The sequence below is a fragment of the Chaetomium tenue genome (assembly GCF_020726465.1).
Source record: "Chaetomium tenue strain MPI-SDFR-AT-0079 chromosome Unknown F5144scaffold_5, whole genome shotgun sequence".
In the NCBI taxonomy this organism is placed as follows: Eukaryota; Fungi; Ascomycota; class Sordariomycetes; order Sordariales; family Chaetomiaceae; genus Chaetomium; species Chaetomium tenue.
Genome location: NW_027117333.1, coordinates 3,475,422 through 3,490,982, shown reverse-complemented (window position 1 = coordinate 3,490,982; position 15,561 = coordinate 3,475,422). Strand labels below are relative to the sequence as shown.

The 15,561-nt window shown below is 56.5% G+C and overlaps 5 protein-coding genes across 5 annotated transcripts; 4 read left to right on the top strand and 1 right to left on the bottom strand.

The window, feature by feature from the left end:
• The first annotated feature begins 1,147 nt into the window (after positions 1-1,147).
• Positions 1,148-2,207, top strand: F5144DRAFT_310313 (uncharacterized protein). The gene is made up of 4 exons (XM_066783967.1): positions 1,148-1,738; positions 1,823-1,968; positions 2,022-2,105; positions 2,197-2,207. The coding sequence occupies exons 1-2, from the start codon at positions 1,236-1,238 to the stop codon at positions 1,926-1,928; spliced, it is 609 nt and encodes a 202-aa protein (XP_066641881.1). The 5' UTR covers positions 1,148-1,235; the 3' UTR covers positions 1,929-1,968; positions 2,022-2,105; positions 2,197-2,207.
• Positions 2,208-3,640: 1,433 nt separating this feature from the next.
• On the top strand, positions 3,641-5,925 carry F5144DRAFT_549783 (uncharacterized protein; the record flags this gene model as incomplete). The annotated part of the gene is made up of 2 exons (XM_066787601.1): positions 3,641-5,500; positions 5,605-5,925. The coding sequence occupies 2 exons, from the start codon at positions 3,641-3,643 to the stop codon at positions 5,923-5,925; spliced, it is 2,181 nt and encodes a 726-aa protein (XP_066641880.1).
• Positions 5,926-10,866: 4,941 nt separating this feature from the next.
• On the bottom strand, positions 10,867-12,076 carry F5144DRAFT_594493 (uncharacterized protein; the record flags this gene model as incomplete). Its single annotated transcript, XM_066790585.1, has 2 exons — positions 10,867-11,787; positions 11,849-12,076. The coding sequence occupies 2 exons, from the start codon at positions 12,074-12,076 to the stop codon at positions 10,867-10,869; spliced, it is 1,149 nt and encodes a 382-aa protein (XP_066641879.1).
• A 298-nt stretch (positions 12,077-12,374) lies between these two features.
• F5144DRAFT_310076 (uncharacterized protein) lies at positions 12,375-12,847 on the top strand. The gene has a single exon (XM_066783965.1). It carries the CDS (start codon positions 12,517-12,519, stop codon positions 12,766-12,768), a length of 252 nt encoding a protein of 83 aa, XP_066641878.1. The 5' UTR covers positions 12,375-12,516; the 3' UTR covers positions 12,769-12,847.
• A 690-nt stretch (positions 12,848-13,537) lies between these two features.
• On the top strand, positions 13,538-15,146 carry F5144DRAFT_310185 (uncharacterized protein). Its single transcript, XM_066783966.1, has 3 exons — positions 13,538-14,026; positions 14,117-14,936; positions 15,021-15,146. Exons 1-2 carry the CDS (start codon positions 13,801-13,803, stop codon positions 14,767-14,769), a joined length of 879 nt encoding a protein of 292 aa, XP_066641877.1. The 5' UTR covers positions 13,538-13,800; the 3' UTR covers positions 14,770-14,936; positions 15,021-15,146.
• Positions 15,147-15,561: the final 415 nt, after the last annotated feature.

Sequence of the window (15,561 nt, the reverse complement as noted above, 5' to 3'; positions counted from 1 at the left end):
GAGCGGATGGTCCATCTGCATACCGAAGTATGGAAAATGTTTTGGAAATGGCGGGCGCACGGATACAGCCGTCCACCTTAGAAACTTGAGGCTTGAAACTCGCGATTTGTGGTGTTTGTGGCTCTCAGCTGCCCCCCTGAACGTGCATTCCTGGCAAAGAACAAGCTTTGACGAACGCCCGGGCCATCCCTTAGCGTTGTGGAGTCCCGTGGGATTCTGCTCCGCCACATGTCAGGGGACCAGGAACTCTGTCTCAAATCGCACCCCAATTCGGAAACAGCCGAGCTTCACATCGGAGGTATTGGAGGCCGCACCGGAGACAGCCCCGAGGTGAGGACGGGCTCCTTCGGTCCTTTGGTACCTGGTTTGGTGATCAACAGCAGTCGTACGAAAGCAACAGCGATCCAATTTAATCCCTCAGCAGGAAGGAAACCATGTTGAGTGGAACAAAAGGCCCCCAGCCTTGCCCGGCGTGACGCATTCAACGGGGGGAGAGCACCGGTGACACCTCCCCATTTCCATGTCGCACAACATCCGATTTTTGTGGAAGAGGAACGCGGCAACACGAAAGATTGTCAGCTTCCCACGTGCTCGCTCGACGTGGGCTATCGGTGATAAACAAATGCCGCTGTTTAAGTTTGGTGCGCATTGCTTCACTTCGTATCCGACTCGAGACGTGCTTGGAGCCGAGTAAAACTAGTAGAGCAGTTGGTGCCGGAACCCACCATTCGAGGAAGGTGAATCAATCCGGGAGTGGGGAAGCTGCGCCTCATGTTCTAGACCCGCCGACGCACTTTGGGGGTTTATCGTGATTGATGAGCCCAGCCCAGCCCAGGCACGAGTTGCCGTTTGCGCCTATTCTTCCAGGGTTGTTTTGGACTCAGGCACGAGACTATAAGACCCCGTTCCATCAGCTCCTCGTTTCTTTGTTTCCAACATTGCATGTGTTACCGACGTTTGACATGCATTTCTTAGACACGCCCAATCAGCAGCACTGCACGAGACTCACTGACCTGGTTCTGAAGCTGTCACGGTGCAATTATCCGTCTGGCGCTTGATTCTCCTGCCACCTCGTTGTTCCACATCTCCGCGGCAAACCCCCGCCGCCCCCATTGCCCAACATCCGTTTTGCTGCTTTCCTCTCTTCTCCCCCCCAGATTTTACCTCCTACTGAATTCCGCATCCCCACTGTCACTGTCGGCCTTGCATAGAACAGCGATTACTATTACACCACCATGAAGCCGATAACGCTCTGCCTCGCGCTCAGCGCAGCGCAATTCGCCATCTGCGCCCCTGTCCCCAGGCATTCGATGGACAGGGGAGATAGAATCTCGGGCAGGGAACATGATGCGACACCCTCTAGTGCCTGGCTGGTCGACAACGACCACCAGGGCGACGGCCCAGCACCAAACGGACAGAACCCCCAAATGCTACCTCGGCCAAAAACCCATCAACTCAGCCTTCTCCGTCCGCTTGCTAGGCACAGGATACCCAATGGAGAGAGACATAGAGATCCAGAGAACGATGTCACGCGTTTGCCCCACCATATCCAGGACGAGCATGAGCATGATCATTTTGGACCCCCAGACCTGGATAGTGTTGGTCCGCCTCAACTTGACATGCCGTACTACCAAGGCCCGACTTCCCACGACCGCAATGATATGCTCATCGTCTACTTGGCCGCTGCCTTTATGGTAGTGGTTGTCGTTATGGAAGCGTGGGGGGGTGCCTCTAGGAGGTGAGTTTCCGCACATCGGCTCTGTCTCAGTCACCAAACGCCTAAAGTATAGCCACTAACTAACGATCGATTCCATTCCTACAGGCAAGGTTCGATTCGACTCGATGAGAGTTCTAGCTGGCCGCCAGCCTCGCTTCGAGCAGACGCAAACAACCACGACAGGTCACTGGACGAAAAACGTTCCGTGTGAAACGGTAAATAAGTGCGGCACTGGACCGACATGACACAAACTTTCGACAGAACAACTCCATCCTGTGCCACTAAGCGAGTCCACACGAGGCGTCTATCTCTCCACTTGGGAGTCATTGGGAATGGACTTCTGATTCAAGGTTCTTTGGTTATGACTGGGGGTGGTGGCATTCTGCATGCAGCGATACGTGGCAGCTCTGGGGGGGCATCTTCTGGGATCAGACCTCAGGAGATGACCAAACAACTTGGATGGATGGAATACTGGAGAGTGCAGCCTCGCAGCTCTATCCCGGTTGTCCGCGCATCGGGGAGTTGGACACGACTCAAGTTTCTATGAACTAATAAATGAATTAACGCGGAGAATATTTTGTACAGCGCTCGCTTCCCGCCGGCAGTGGAGCATCAGATGCCAAGATCACTTGAAGATGAGACGAACGGGTTCCCACCGGGCCCTCAAATACGAGCTCGCCGATGGAAGCTCTCGGACCTTCCCGGGACAAGCCGGCGACTGAATGATGTGACCCATTGGGGTTCTGCTTACTTCTTTTGACAGCCCTGTAGGTTTCTCTGGGGAAACCAACAAGCAGGGGAATGGCCAACACAAATTTTCAAGACGAGGCAACTGGGCAACTGGGCAACTGGGCAACTGGGCAACTGGGCAACTGGGCAACTGGGCAATGTATGGTGATACCAAACGGCCTTGTCCGACTTCCTCTTTGGCACGGAATGTTTGCAAGATATACCAAGTGACACGGTCCAACCCAAGCCCGGAAATGCCCAAGCCGCTCGCCACCGCAGCAGTCAGGAAGTCCGTGGCTCCTGTAAACAACGGCGAATAAGGCTGACTGGACATCTCATCGGCTCCGCATTCCCGGACACGGGACCGGCAATTTATGGGGTCGTCGCGGGGCGGTAAGTGTGCCAAGCAGAGTCCATCCCATATCGGGGTGCCAAGATGAAGAGCTCAGCCTGGCCGTCTCGGCCTTCGCGATGTTGGCGGCGGGAAGAAGCGTGGCGAGCGTGGGAACGGGGAAAGAGAGTGTGGCTGAATGAACGGGTCAAAGCAAAAGACAACTTTGCTGGGCTTGTCATGGTTGGTCCCCCGGACCAAGCCGATGGGCCAGCCTCGCGGCGTGGACCGTTAACCCCGTTCCTTCCCTGGCAAACCAGAGCAAGCAAGAGCACGAGACAGCCGTCGGCAAGCGCCGCCAGCTTTTTCTCCAAGCAGTTCCAAGCATGCAACCCCATCTTGGCCTATGACAGGCAGCAGCGGAAATGTTAGATTGCCCTCGGGCCCACCTTCCACTCACGTTTCATGACACCGCATGAGAACAACGCCTCATGCAGCTCCAGCTTCTCAGCCCCAATCACGGCACAGGAGCAAGCCTTCTACACCGTACTACTAGTTGTAGTTCATTTCCAGAGCTTGCTCGACAAACCTTCAAAAGACCACGGTGTTTCCTGCTTGAGAGAGCCCTGGGCTCACAAAACTTGTTTCTTCGTGGCCTCTTGCATCGTCTAGATCCCCCACTTTATTGTGCCGCAAGTGCCCCTCTTGACTACGGCTTGGCTCTCTTGTTACGAAATCTCGGTGAGCTCCCGAGTCTGCGTGAAGCCTCACCCCGCAATTGGTCGGCAAAACAGCACATCGTCATCAACATCAATACAGGCCACAAATCATAAACCTTAACGCGATATACTGAATACTTAGATATGTCACTACAGGTTGATGACGGTGGCCGTCGTGGTCGCTCACGTTCGCCCGGACGGCGCGTGGATGATGAGGACCGCGACAGGAGCCGTGTCCGCGCCTCGCCTAATGTTGTCGACGTGCCGTATCCGAGCTCCGTTGTCGACGTCCCGCGGGATCCGGCATCCACTGCATATGAATATGAACGCTTGTCAAAATGGCCGACGGCTGCCGAGCCTGAGGCGGGGTACCACCCGCCACGCGCACCGCCAGTTGATGATCGCGATGATCCCTACGCTCAGGCGCGGCGTGAAGTCGAGTACCGCTACGACTCTGACCGGCGACGTGAACGAGACAGTGGCTCGGACCGCGAAAAGGGGCGGCAGCGCAGCGATTCAAACCGCGACTCTGCCCGCCAGCGACCGGAGCTTTTCCTCCCTTCCAAGTATGCCGCCCATATCAAGACGGTAGAGCCACCGTCGCCCCGCCAATCACGCGATTCCTTCAGCGGCAGGGAGCGAGAGTCCAGCAAGGAGCGCGAGCGCCGCCGTAAGAAGGAGAAGAAAGAGAAGCTGGAGAACGATCTAGCTTACGGCAAACTCCCCGGACCCCCCAAGTACGACGCCCCGTCTTCCCCCCGCCCCGACGTCTACGCGCAGCAACAGCCTCGCCCCGAGATCTACACGGCGCAGCCTCCCCGCCCGGATAGCTACGCCGCCCCGTCTTCGCCCCGTCCGGATAGCTACGGCGGATATGCGCAGCCGAAACCGTGGGAGTATGCCAAACCGCCAGAAGAGCCCCGATATAGCGGCACGCATCTAGACGTTCTCGGCCCAAGTGGACGTCCCCGCCGTTCCTCGAGCCCGGGCCCGTCGTCGCCGATCAAGTCAGCCATGAAGCGTGACCGGTCGCCCCAACCCCCGACGGCTCGCATGTCGAGCTTGACGGTCAACACCCCTCACCACTCCGCCTCGCTCTCCATCTCGGCCGCGCCGGCATCTCCGCTCCTAGAAGCCTACCACGGGACGTGGCAATCCATGTCCCCCATGCCCTCCCCAATGCTCATGGCCGGTGGGAACCCGCAGATCCTCGACGCGCTCTCCCCCATCGGCTCAGATGACGAACGCGCGGGCGAGAAGCGGCGCGCCCGCCGCGCCCGGTTTGCGGACCCAGCGGACGATGCGGCGCGGCTCGCCAAGGCGCTCAAGGGCGAGCGGCGCGCACCGGAGACGGAGCCCCTGATTGAGATCCTGCCCGGGCTCACGCACGAGCAGATTATGGACCTGCGGGCCGAGTACAAGCGGCTGGTCAAGACGGGCTCGGAGCGTAAGGGCGTCAACATTGCCAAACACATCCGGGCACGGCTGAAGGACGAGGACTCGAACCTGATGAAGGCGTGCTACGCGACGGCGCTGGGCCGGTGGGAGTCGGAGGCGTACTGGGCCAACTTCTGGTACCACGGCGACAAGACACGGCGCGAACTGTTGATCGAATCCCTGACGGGGCGAACTAACGACGAAATCCGGCGCATCAAGGAGGGGTTTAGCGACAAGAAGTACGGCAACAGCCTGAGCAAGTGCATGCGCACGGAGCTGAAGGAGGACAAGTTCAAAAAGGCCATCCTGATGGTGCTGGACGAGCAGCGCATGGAGGAGGAGGACGTCTACGGCCACCCGATGCGCATCGACTACGACCTGGTCGACGACGACGTGCGCCAGCTGCACCACGCCGTCCGCAGCGAAAAGGGCGGTGAGACCCTCATGGTCACCATCGCCATTCAGCGCAGCGACTCGCACCTACGAGAGGTGCTGCGCGAGTACAAGGAGAAGTACAAGGGGGCCAATTTTGCCAAAGACGCGCTGAAGAAGAGCGGGAACCTGGTGGTAAGCATTAGCCCCTTTTCCAACCTCACCCCCTCTCCCCTCCCAACACCCAAATCTCCACCCCCCAACCCAACACATACATACTCACATCAACCCCCCAACAGGGCGAAGTCCTCGCGCACATCCTCAACGGCGTCATCAACAAGCCGGTGCGCGACGCGATGCTGCTACACCACGCGCTGACGGCGTCGCGGCGCGACGAGCTACGGCGCGAGCTACTCATCTCGCGCCTCGTGCGCTACCACTGGGACGCCGCCCACATGGCCGCCGTCAAGCGCGCCTTCCGCGACCAGTACGGCCGCGACCTGCAGGACGCCGTGCGCGACGCGACCAAGGGCGAGTGGGGCGAGTTTTGTGTGCAGCTGTGTGTCGCGCGTATGCCGGATGATGTGCGGAGGGTGGAAAGGGTGGATATTCATCGGTAGGGTGGCGGTTATGGTTGTGGTTGTATAGGTTGAGGGGGTTGGTTCCGGAAGTGGCGAGGGTTCATTTCTTGGGATCGAAGGTCCGGTTTGAGTTGAAGGGACGAGATTTGGGCGAGTTGTTGGTTGGAGGGGGCCGATATTGGGTGGCTGAGCTTCGTTTTCTCGTTCGGTCGTGGGTCATGTTGGATGAATGATATATGTGTATGGCTGATATCCAGTTGATGATGGGCACGATACAGATACGATGTCAATAGCAGGGTTTTGGATCTCTTATCTCGCGGTCAGGTTTGAGTGGGTTTTGATGTCTCATCCTCCCTCTCATGTTACACACGTCGGACTTGCACCAGATTATACTCCGTTTGGCTGTCTCCAAGAGCCACCCAATCATGACATAACATCACACACAGTATAGCTCCGTTGCAGTTGTTTACTCTCCGTTATCAATCCCTTCCCTTACCCAGGTATTCGCTACACCGGTCTCTCCACACAAATTACCTCCAGGTCTTAAACTTAAACGCATTGCCAATCGAACGTGTCACAAAAGCCCACCCCTCGCCGCTGACTTAGCAGGGAGGCAGCCCGCCGCCGGGCGCGCGCGAATCCCAACTATCGGTGCGCGCGGGACGCGTATGCATCCCGAACTCTGTCCTTCGTTCGGAGATGAAACGATGCGATGCGCTGCGCTGCCACGGCGGAATGCGATCCGCCCGCTCAACCCCCCCCCCTTTCCCCCCCGCCTTCCCCCCGCGGATCTATTGAGCGTTTGATTGATAGGCAGCCGAAGCCGGGGGGAGGGGGAGAGCGGGGGGGAGGCGCGCGCGGGGCTTGCGATCCGAAATAACGTTGCGTACGCGGGCCGGGGGAGAGGTTAAGCTCGCCCGGCCTCTCATCCCTCTCCTGTCTCCTGCAGGATATGGGTTGCGTGTGGCTGATGGGGGTGGGATGGGGTAGGGTAGGGGAGGGGCAGGGGGAGCAGGGCAAGGAAATCGCCGGTCGGTTGCACAAACATACACATGAATAGTGTTACAGACAAGAAAAAAGCTTCCGAATCTCGGACTCAATTTGGGTGCGTAACCGGGCCGGCGAATTTCCTATTTTTTGGAGAGGGAAGTTTTGGGGGTCAGTTGTCGGTCGACTAGTTGGTCGGTCGGTATGACGAGTGGCAGGTGGTGCCGTACCCGTCCATGTTGCTATCATCAGAGCAAGACTAGTTGGAGAATTCACAGTAAATGTCGTTAAGGCAGTGAACTGTGGAGTGGTATTGACAAGCATCCCGTCCCCAATTGACGATGGCATATCGTCCCGAGATCGGGATCGGATCAACGCAGAGTTCCATGTCTTCAACGGATGCTGTTTGGTCAACTATGCATATGTCTCGGGCATCGGGGCCCGACCGGGCCTGCTGCTGTCCCTGCAGAGCAGCGTCTAGTGCCGGCCGAGTTTCTCGGTCGATGGACTTTTGCTCCCTGAGCGGGAACGGATCGGGTTCAAGTTGGCGATGGGTTGGGGTTGGGGGCGGCCGCCGCTGTGATGTGCCCACTGTCCTCCATGTGTCCCTCTTTCCCGTTCTGGGATATTGTCAAAAAGGCACGCTGACAAATTTGGGGGTTGAATGGGGAAGTTGCGAGGCCCAAAAGTTAAATGGAGAGGAAGGTCGGCTGCATCTTGCATTACATTGCAGCAACAGCACCTCGCGGCTGTAACTGACCCAAGGTGGGCGGGCGAGTAAGGGAGTGGGCAAACGTGGGGTAGTTAAAGTCAGGCCGGAGGGAAAAGACATAGTTAATATGTGACGGGCCAAGGCGCCGAGGTGGTCGTCAAGTTAACAGTTGACAGTTCTTGCCCTTTTTGCCCTTTTTGGTGGGGGATGCGCTACTCTTCGGACGCTGAACCGGGCTTTCGGGCTTCAGTTCGCTTGCGGGCCGTGGGTTTTGCAGCGCTGATACCCTGCAGTCCCGCGATATTCCCGTCGGCGAAGCGCAGGCACGACCGACAGGGCGCTGAGATCGGGGTGGGAAGGTCCGCAACCACCACCCCTGGCCATGGATGCTGGTCAGGTCACTCGAGGTACCGATTCGGCTCGACCCACGAGCTCTGGTTCGCTTCTGTGCCGTCATCCTGCCGTTTTCCCAATTAGGAAGTAACGGCCCGGTTATCTCGCGCGTTCGTCGTTATCCAGGGGGTTGTAGGTGGCATGCTCCTTCCGCCAATGCGATTTCTTAGCTCATCACGGTGGTGGCTGAGTGAGACTGTGAGATGCCCTAATGCGACTTGGAATCATGCTGCGATTTTGCAGACTAGTTTGCTGGCACGAGAATCGTCAATATGCTCGCGTTTTCGCTTTCGCTTATTCCAGTTTCGTGAACGACAGGCGAGCAGACGGGAACGGAGCGCGAAGTTCATAGTGGAGCCAAGCCTGCCAGCAACCCGCCAGCCCGTCGTCGTTTTCCCTTAAGAGCTCGCCGCGGCCGAGCCCTCACCGGCTTGGCGGGAGGTCTGAAGTGCTTGGCAGCAACTCGGCGCCCGGCGGACACGTTTTCTTGGCCCTCCGCGGACCGATCCCCGCCCCGTGGGCCTTGGGCGGGGCTCCACCAGGCTCTTGCAATTTTGATTTGTTTTTTTACCTTTTTTTTCCTTTTCTTTTGTCTTGGTCAGGTTCCAGCCAAGAGTCTCAACGGCATCAAGGTGGGTTTGACAAGACCAAAAAACCTTGTCGGTCGACATGAGAGGTTCTCTTTTTTTGCGCCGTGGAGATTGGAGGAGACCCGACTACTAATCTGATTCGGCGTTAGGCAGCGTTTAAAGATTGTTCATCAGACTTCGGCGATATCCTGGGTCATGTTTGTGCCCCTGTTTCTGATTTCTTCAAAAGAATGGGACTCGGCGATGATTCATCTTGATGCGGAGTTAACTGGCCGGAGTTAGACAAGGCTCCGTTGACCAGCTCCTCTCGAACTGACGTTAAGGTTATTTTGTTCTCCGTCTTCTCCTTTTGGATGGGTTCCATCTGACTGCAGAAGGGGCAGGGCGGCCATGTCAAGGTGCTTGGACCCCAAGCTTGAGAGCAGAGGACAGCTTGGTAGTTATTTGTCTTGCGGCCCGTTGGCGTGCCTGGCCAAGGGGCTCGGCTTGCGTATCTCTCATTGGCAGTCCAATCTGATCTGCTCATTGGCCTCACGAGATGGATCGCGACCGTTTCGGTGGGATGCGGCGCTGGGTTGCCAAGGGTAGGATCGCTGGGCGCACTCAGAGTGATTCATTGTCAGCGCCCAGCAGCGTTTGGGGGAGCGTATCCATTTGGGACCGGCGTAACGAATGTTGGGCTCTAGCCATTTTGATCCGCTGCTTGGCTGGCCTGCTCCGCGAGACGAGACAGCGGTTGGCGCTGTGGCATCATGATTGTTTGTGTGGTCAAGACTTTAAGCTTCTTGGCGAGTTTGATGTGGGGGTGTAACGGATGCAATCATGAACCCGCCCCGTGAGTCCGCGGAGGCGGAGCGTTCTCGACCCCGATCGCAAACTAGAACGTCGTGTCAACCTCGCGAAACGGAATCCGTCCGCCTGAGCGGCCCAAAACCATGCCGCGGGGGGTCAATTGGTGGCAGATCAAATGGAATGTGCCCTCGAATAACAATTGCAGTCCATGTCTTGACTAGGTCGAATAAAACCGGTGGTGGAACCTGTCTCGCGACTCTCTTGTTGATTGAAGTGTCTTCAAGAGATCTCGCGGATCGAGCCCGCAAACGGCAATATCTTAGAAGCCAAGACCAAAGGTCTGCAGCAAAGGGGACGGAGGGATGAGAACCCCGCGTTTTCTATCCCGCGTATTGATCGGATCCGAAATTACAGGTGTGGCTTTGCCAAAGCATGACGACAACTCTTGGTTGACGATTGGCTTCCCAAAAGGGAAAGGCAGCAGCAGGCTTGCCCACAAACCGATGCAACTCGAAATGCGCCAGGAGTCCAACAAACCTTCATTTCTTTCTGGTTTGTGTGATGCGAGGTCAGCTCCGGCTGCATGTCTTGCAATCATCTTCGCAATCCCAATCTCCGTCAAAGAAAAGGGCCAAAAAGAAAACTAAGGAATGCTGATTATTCAGTTGACTCCCGGATTATCGATCACACATGATTACAAACCTTTTTGATTTTTTACCTTTTTGGAACTAGGTGGTGGCCCGGGCTCCAAAGGGTATCCGTGTCAGGAACAACGGCTGAGCCGTTCACTCAAATTCACACCAAAGGGAAACCAGCCAACCAACCACCGAGCCCGCAACCCCAACCAGCCAACCCGGCCCCGTGGGTTCGGGCACTTTTCGGCAGGTTACAGCACGATGGGTCGAGGCGTCCTCGAGGAGCCCACCGTCCGTTTCCGGTGGGGCTCTGAGGGTTCTGACTGTGTATCATCATGAAAGAGACGATAATTTTATTGCCGCGAGGTCTTGGCTGGGCTGGGCTGGCTGGTTACGTATCATGTTGGGCTGAGTTTCGCCAGGGGGGTACCAGGGTCAGAATGTGTGGTTGTGGGAGCATATCAGATCGGATTGCATTTGACGCGTGGGCGCACGAGGCTTAGCGATGGAAAACTCCGAAAGCGAGAGATGCGATCATGGCCCTTCTTATCATTTGACATTAACAGTTGAGGTAACAACAGCCGCTGCTCGGCGGTGCATGTTGGGTCTGTGTTGGTTGTCGACGCTGAGTTGATCCACCGTTTGTCCTGCTTCGTCTCACGTTGAGGCGCAAGTGCTCACCACCCAACCCCGGCCATTCCCATATTTGTACAGCCCGTCCCAAATGGGGGCAAACCAGCCGCTGCCATGCCCATGGTTGAGATCCTTTCCCGTCTGCCATACGCCTGTTCCACAACGCCCCGGAATCCTTGGAAACCCGTTTCAAGCAGCCCGTTAAGCCCGTTAACTCCCGTGAAAACAGAATCCCTAGTTAGATGTTCGAATTTGGAAAAAGTGGCCCTAGTTTGTCTTCCTCATACCCAGAGGAGAAGATCACGGGATCGCCCATCCCCATCATGACCTCGGGATTCCGACATGAAGACGAAAAGCCGGCGGGCTTGGTCGTATAAGTGGAACCCAGAACCCCCGAGGTCATCATCTCGGTGTTCATGAAACCTTGACTGGCCATCCACAGCTGCTGCGTTGTGTAATCCATTGACGCCGGTCGGCTCATCCATTGGAAGTTGTGAGGGTGTACGGGCACGGTGGGTGAGTGTTGGCTGGGCGGGAACCCGTCCGACGGCGCTGCTGACGGCGGGGAGATGTCAAAGTCGGGATATCCAAGGCTGGCAGGGGACATGCTGACCACGCTGGCGGCGCCAAACGCGGCCCTTCGATAGTCGGGCTCGTGGTCGAGGTCTGAGTGTTCGGCGTCTGATGCGGCAGATGAGCTGGCTCGGTCGGTCCGGTTGTAGATCCCATTCGATTCCGTCTCTTGCCTACTGCTGCCGTTGCCCTGCGATGTAGTACCTGTTGTTGTTGTTGATGATGCTGCTGCGTGATCCTGCAATTGCCGAGCCAATTCGGTCATGCCCGCCTCGTCCTCGGGGAATATCGAATGGATCGGGAGATCCAGGTCGGTGTTTGGTCGTAGGCAGCCGAGCTTAGCGGCAACGTTGTGGATTACGGGTTGGCCGCGGTCGTTCAGTTCCGGCTCTCCTAGCTCCCACGGTTCTCCGTTCCGTACCATCGAGTAGAGCTTCTGGACTGTGGCGATCAGGACGAATTGTGTGTTTTCCAACACCTCGGCGTACCCGGGCGGTAGCTGTTTGTACTCGGTCTTCTTTCGAGTCCCGGCGGTGCATATCAACCCATCGTCCTTACACCTTTTGCAGGGAAACTCTCCATCGCACTATATCCCGGATCAGTATGCGAGCTGTTGATAAGGGGTATTAGAGAATAAAAATGCCTACCTTCGTCTTCTTCATGCGACACCTCTCGCAAGCTTTCCATACTCTTTTATGCCTTCCATCGCCGTGCTGGGAGTGGCTTTCGCGCGCCGGTGAGGGAGGATGGCTATGGGTGCTGGTCCGCTTCAGGGTCCGGTGTACCGTCTTGAGAGGCTTGGACGCCGCATGAGACCGCTTCAGCCCCTGGGGTCTGGCGTGCTCCTCGTTGGGTGGTGTAGGTAAGCTGTCCATTGTGAAAGAGGACAGGAAAGGAATAGGTGTATATGAAGTAGAGCGTCTCAGTCCCTCTTCACTGTGATGGTGCACGAAGGGGTGGAGGGGTGGGAAGGTGGAAGCTCCAGGTGTAAGTGAGAACAAGCTCGCGCATGGAGGGGCCCAAGGGCACATATGTATAAGTAAGACAAGACGGGACAGGGTTCTTCAAGGATACTCCGTTTTCACCATGAGCAAGAGTGAGAGAGCATAATCAACCGGGAAGGGGGGGTGTCTTGTCTGGGCGATTAATAATACTGGGGCGGCCAAGGAGAAGTGTCGACAAAACGACCAGGGGTAACGTTTATGGGTTTGAGAAGGAAGTGGGTGCAGGAAGAGGAGACGATTAGGCGAGAGAGTATGCAGCGTGTCTTGTGCCTGCTGGCCCTGCTTGTCCTCGGCAGTGCTAATGCACCGTCATGGAATTAATGGCTCGGGGTTGGGGCATCTGCGCCGTGCGGTTGTGTGTGGTGGTATCAACGGTCGGCTTGTTGGTTATGTCCGAGAGCGCGCCCTGGGATTTTAGCGGAAGGTTTCCACGCCGCCGTGAAAGTACAAAGGCAGTGGAGATAAGTCCCGCCTTGTATAAACTCCCGGGCAAGGGATTTTTCTCGAATTCCATTGTTGCGGAGCCCATCCCGGTGACTGACGTCCTGATGATCAGGCTATGACTTGCTCAACTCGCCATCTGGGCAAACTACTGGGGGTCGATCCTTGCTCGGCGCTGGCCTTTGGATCCGCTCTTTTTGCTCCGATCTGCCATGGCGCCACGAAACTGGAATCGATGGGGCGAGACAAGGAAATGGGGCGAGACGAGGAAAAAGAAGAGTCAGTCAACGTTTGCCTGCCACGGCCTGCATGCTCTTCGGAAACCACAACGATGGCCCGAACTGTGTCTACGATGCCTCAACGACGGGATTTGAGAGCAGCGCGGAGACATCGGCCCGGCGCACTCAATCGTCCGAGCCGTGCAATTGTCGCCGGATGGAATAGCAGATGACAGGCTTGGTGGGTGCAAGGATCGATGGAGGAAACGGTACGGCGGGGTACATGACAGTACATCGGCCTTCCAAAAATGCCAAATGCCGACCGACGGCCTGAGTAAGCTTGTGTTCGCTCCGGCGTTGCTTTGTCCAGACACCGCGCAGAGACCCCAGTTCGCCGAAGAACTCCCCATTCTGATTCCGCTGCCCGCAATTCAAAAACGAGAGCGAATCAAGGCGTGCTAAGTCGCCGTTTGCCCAATTAGGAGGGATTCCGATCCGACATAGTGACCATGCAGCGCGCGCCCTTGTTGATGACGATGCGTAGTAGCAGTATGAATCCCCCCCGCGCGTTTTACCTAACGGTCAAAGCAGTTGAGCTTCGCTTCTGGGAACTTCATGTTGATGATGGCAAGCTCCGCGGAAGAGAGAAGATCGGGATTTCGTCGGGTTCTGGGGCTGGTCGTTACCGAACCCCGATTGATTCAAACAGGCAGGGTTGGTGAGAAAAAGAGTTGCAAGTCATGACGGGAGATCGAAGACCTGCCCCACAAACTCAATGCAAATGGGACCGTGCGTCCACGTTGCAATTGCCTCTCGTGTGAGCGCTAGCCAAATACGGGGGATGCGCCATTCAATTCCCTGGGCGACTGGCAGGAACCACCAAGAAAACCTATCACCAGAAGAAGGCGTGGCCCGGGGTTTGGGTCGCGTAGTGGTATGTACTTTCCGGAAAAGGAATCTATTACACACACTGGCATTAGTGGGCAGTTTTTTGCATTTCCGCCCGACCCCAGCATCCCGCAACTCCATTTTCCTCCGAGTTTGGCCCAAGTCGCATCGCCGAGCCTCACTTTAATTGCATCATCCCCTCCTGCAGCCTCAATTCATCGAGGCACGAGACATGGACGGAGATGTTTCGGATTCGAATCTCGCTCTTGTATAGGTGTGCCTTGTTCTCTCCCCCCGTCAGCAGGTACCTGGATCATCAAATGACTCGCCCGCCACAACGGATCGTGCCCATGCTCGAATTAAGTCCCTCACCGCCGGCCGCCGCCTTCGAACGGAGCTATGTTGGTGAAAACACCCGACAGCTGGGAACTGGCTGTGTCGGTCTCGATCAGGACGAGCTATGGAACTTTCCGTGTTGCCAATAACCATGGACCGCTGCTTGCATACGCGCATCCCCAGAAGCCACCACTCATACACCAGGGTGACTACTCAGCAGCCCTTTGGGTTAAACTCGTCCAACATGTCAGAATGAAGAGTTATGCCGGCGTCAATCAGTATCGCCGGTTCGCCGAAGGCTCGCTTCGGTCGTTTCCCCGTTCGGCTTCGCATCTATGTATCTGCATAGGTAGTTACAGCATCCACCAACCTCGGGGGGCTCCCCATCGTCGAGCTGCAGGGGCTTGGCATGTCCTTCCCGCTTCTAGAAGATCTCTCGGGACACCACCCGTTCTCAAACGGGGAAAGGCCGAGTGGGGGTCGACTGGTACCGGGATCGTCTCACATGGCCGGGCGATGGAGGTGATGAGAATGGATGCAATTCCGGTCCGACTTGGGAACCTGCCCGATATTTCCCGCCGGCTGTCACGCGCGATTTTTGACGTCGTAGTGTCAACAGATCAACAGGGCGACACCATGAAGCTTGTTCGAAACGGTCCTGATGTTGTCATGGATGACTGACTAGGTTCGTACTCCCAACTCGGAATGCGATGCCGAGGAGGTCTTCGCACGCTCATAGTCGACATATAACTCACCAAATGCCGGCCTGCTATCGTCTGCGAAACATCCCCGAAAAGAGACGTCATGTGGCCAAGTACGGCTGGGCGTTGTCGACGAGGATATTGCTTGTACGTAAGAAACAATGGAGAAAGCAGATTTTTAACCTTTTCTCGACTTTCTCCTACACATACGTCAGGATTGATGCCGAACAGCGAGGAGCCTTGACCAGAGGGTGGGTCCCCGAGTCTCAACTCCGTCGGGGTCTCTACCTAGGGTGTTTAATAGCAGTCATCCCTGAATCGAATGCGGCAAATGGAGGTGGAGTTGAGCCCTCGTGCCGCGAGCCACGCTCAGGAGCGAGCAGCGAGTGTAATCCAGACACGGTGATTTCCGTCGGCGAGCTGTTTGGAGATGGTGATTGTGGGGTTAAAAAAAAGATTCGTGGAAGCTCAGCAGACCAGCGCTACTGTTGACTAGGTTGAAGGACGAGAGACAATCATACGATGAAGCCCTCCTAGTACAAACCTTTTGGCACGTACCCGTCATCATTTACTGCGCGCACCAAAACCTCAGCTGAGGTAGGTAACCTTCACCAGCACTACCCTGCACAACACCAACGCGGCCGATCTCAAAACCGCCACCCTCCCAACGGCAATCTCATCATGTGGCCTGATAATTTCGACAGAGACAGTCATGACCCCAACGTCACAATACAGTGGTCTGTGACTTCCGCTTCACTCATATTCCCATCAA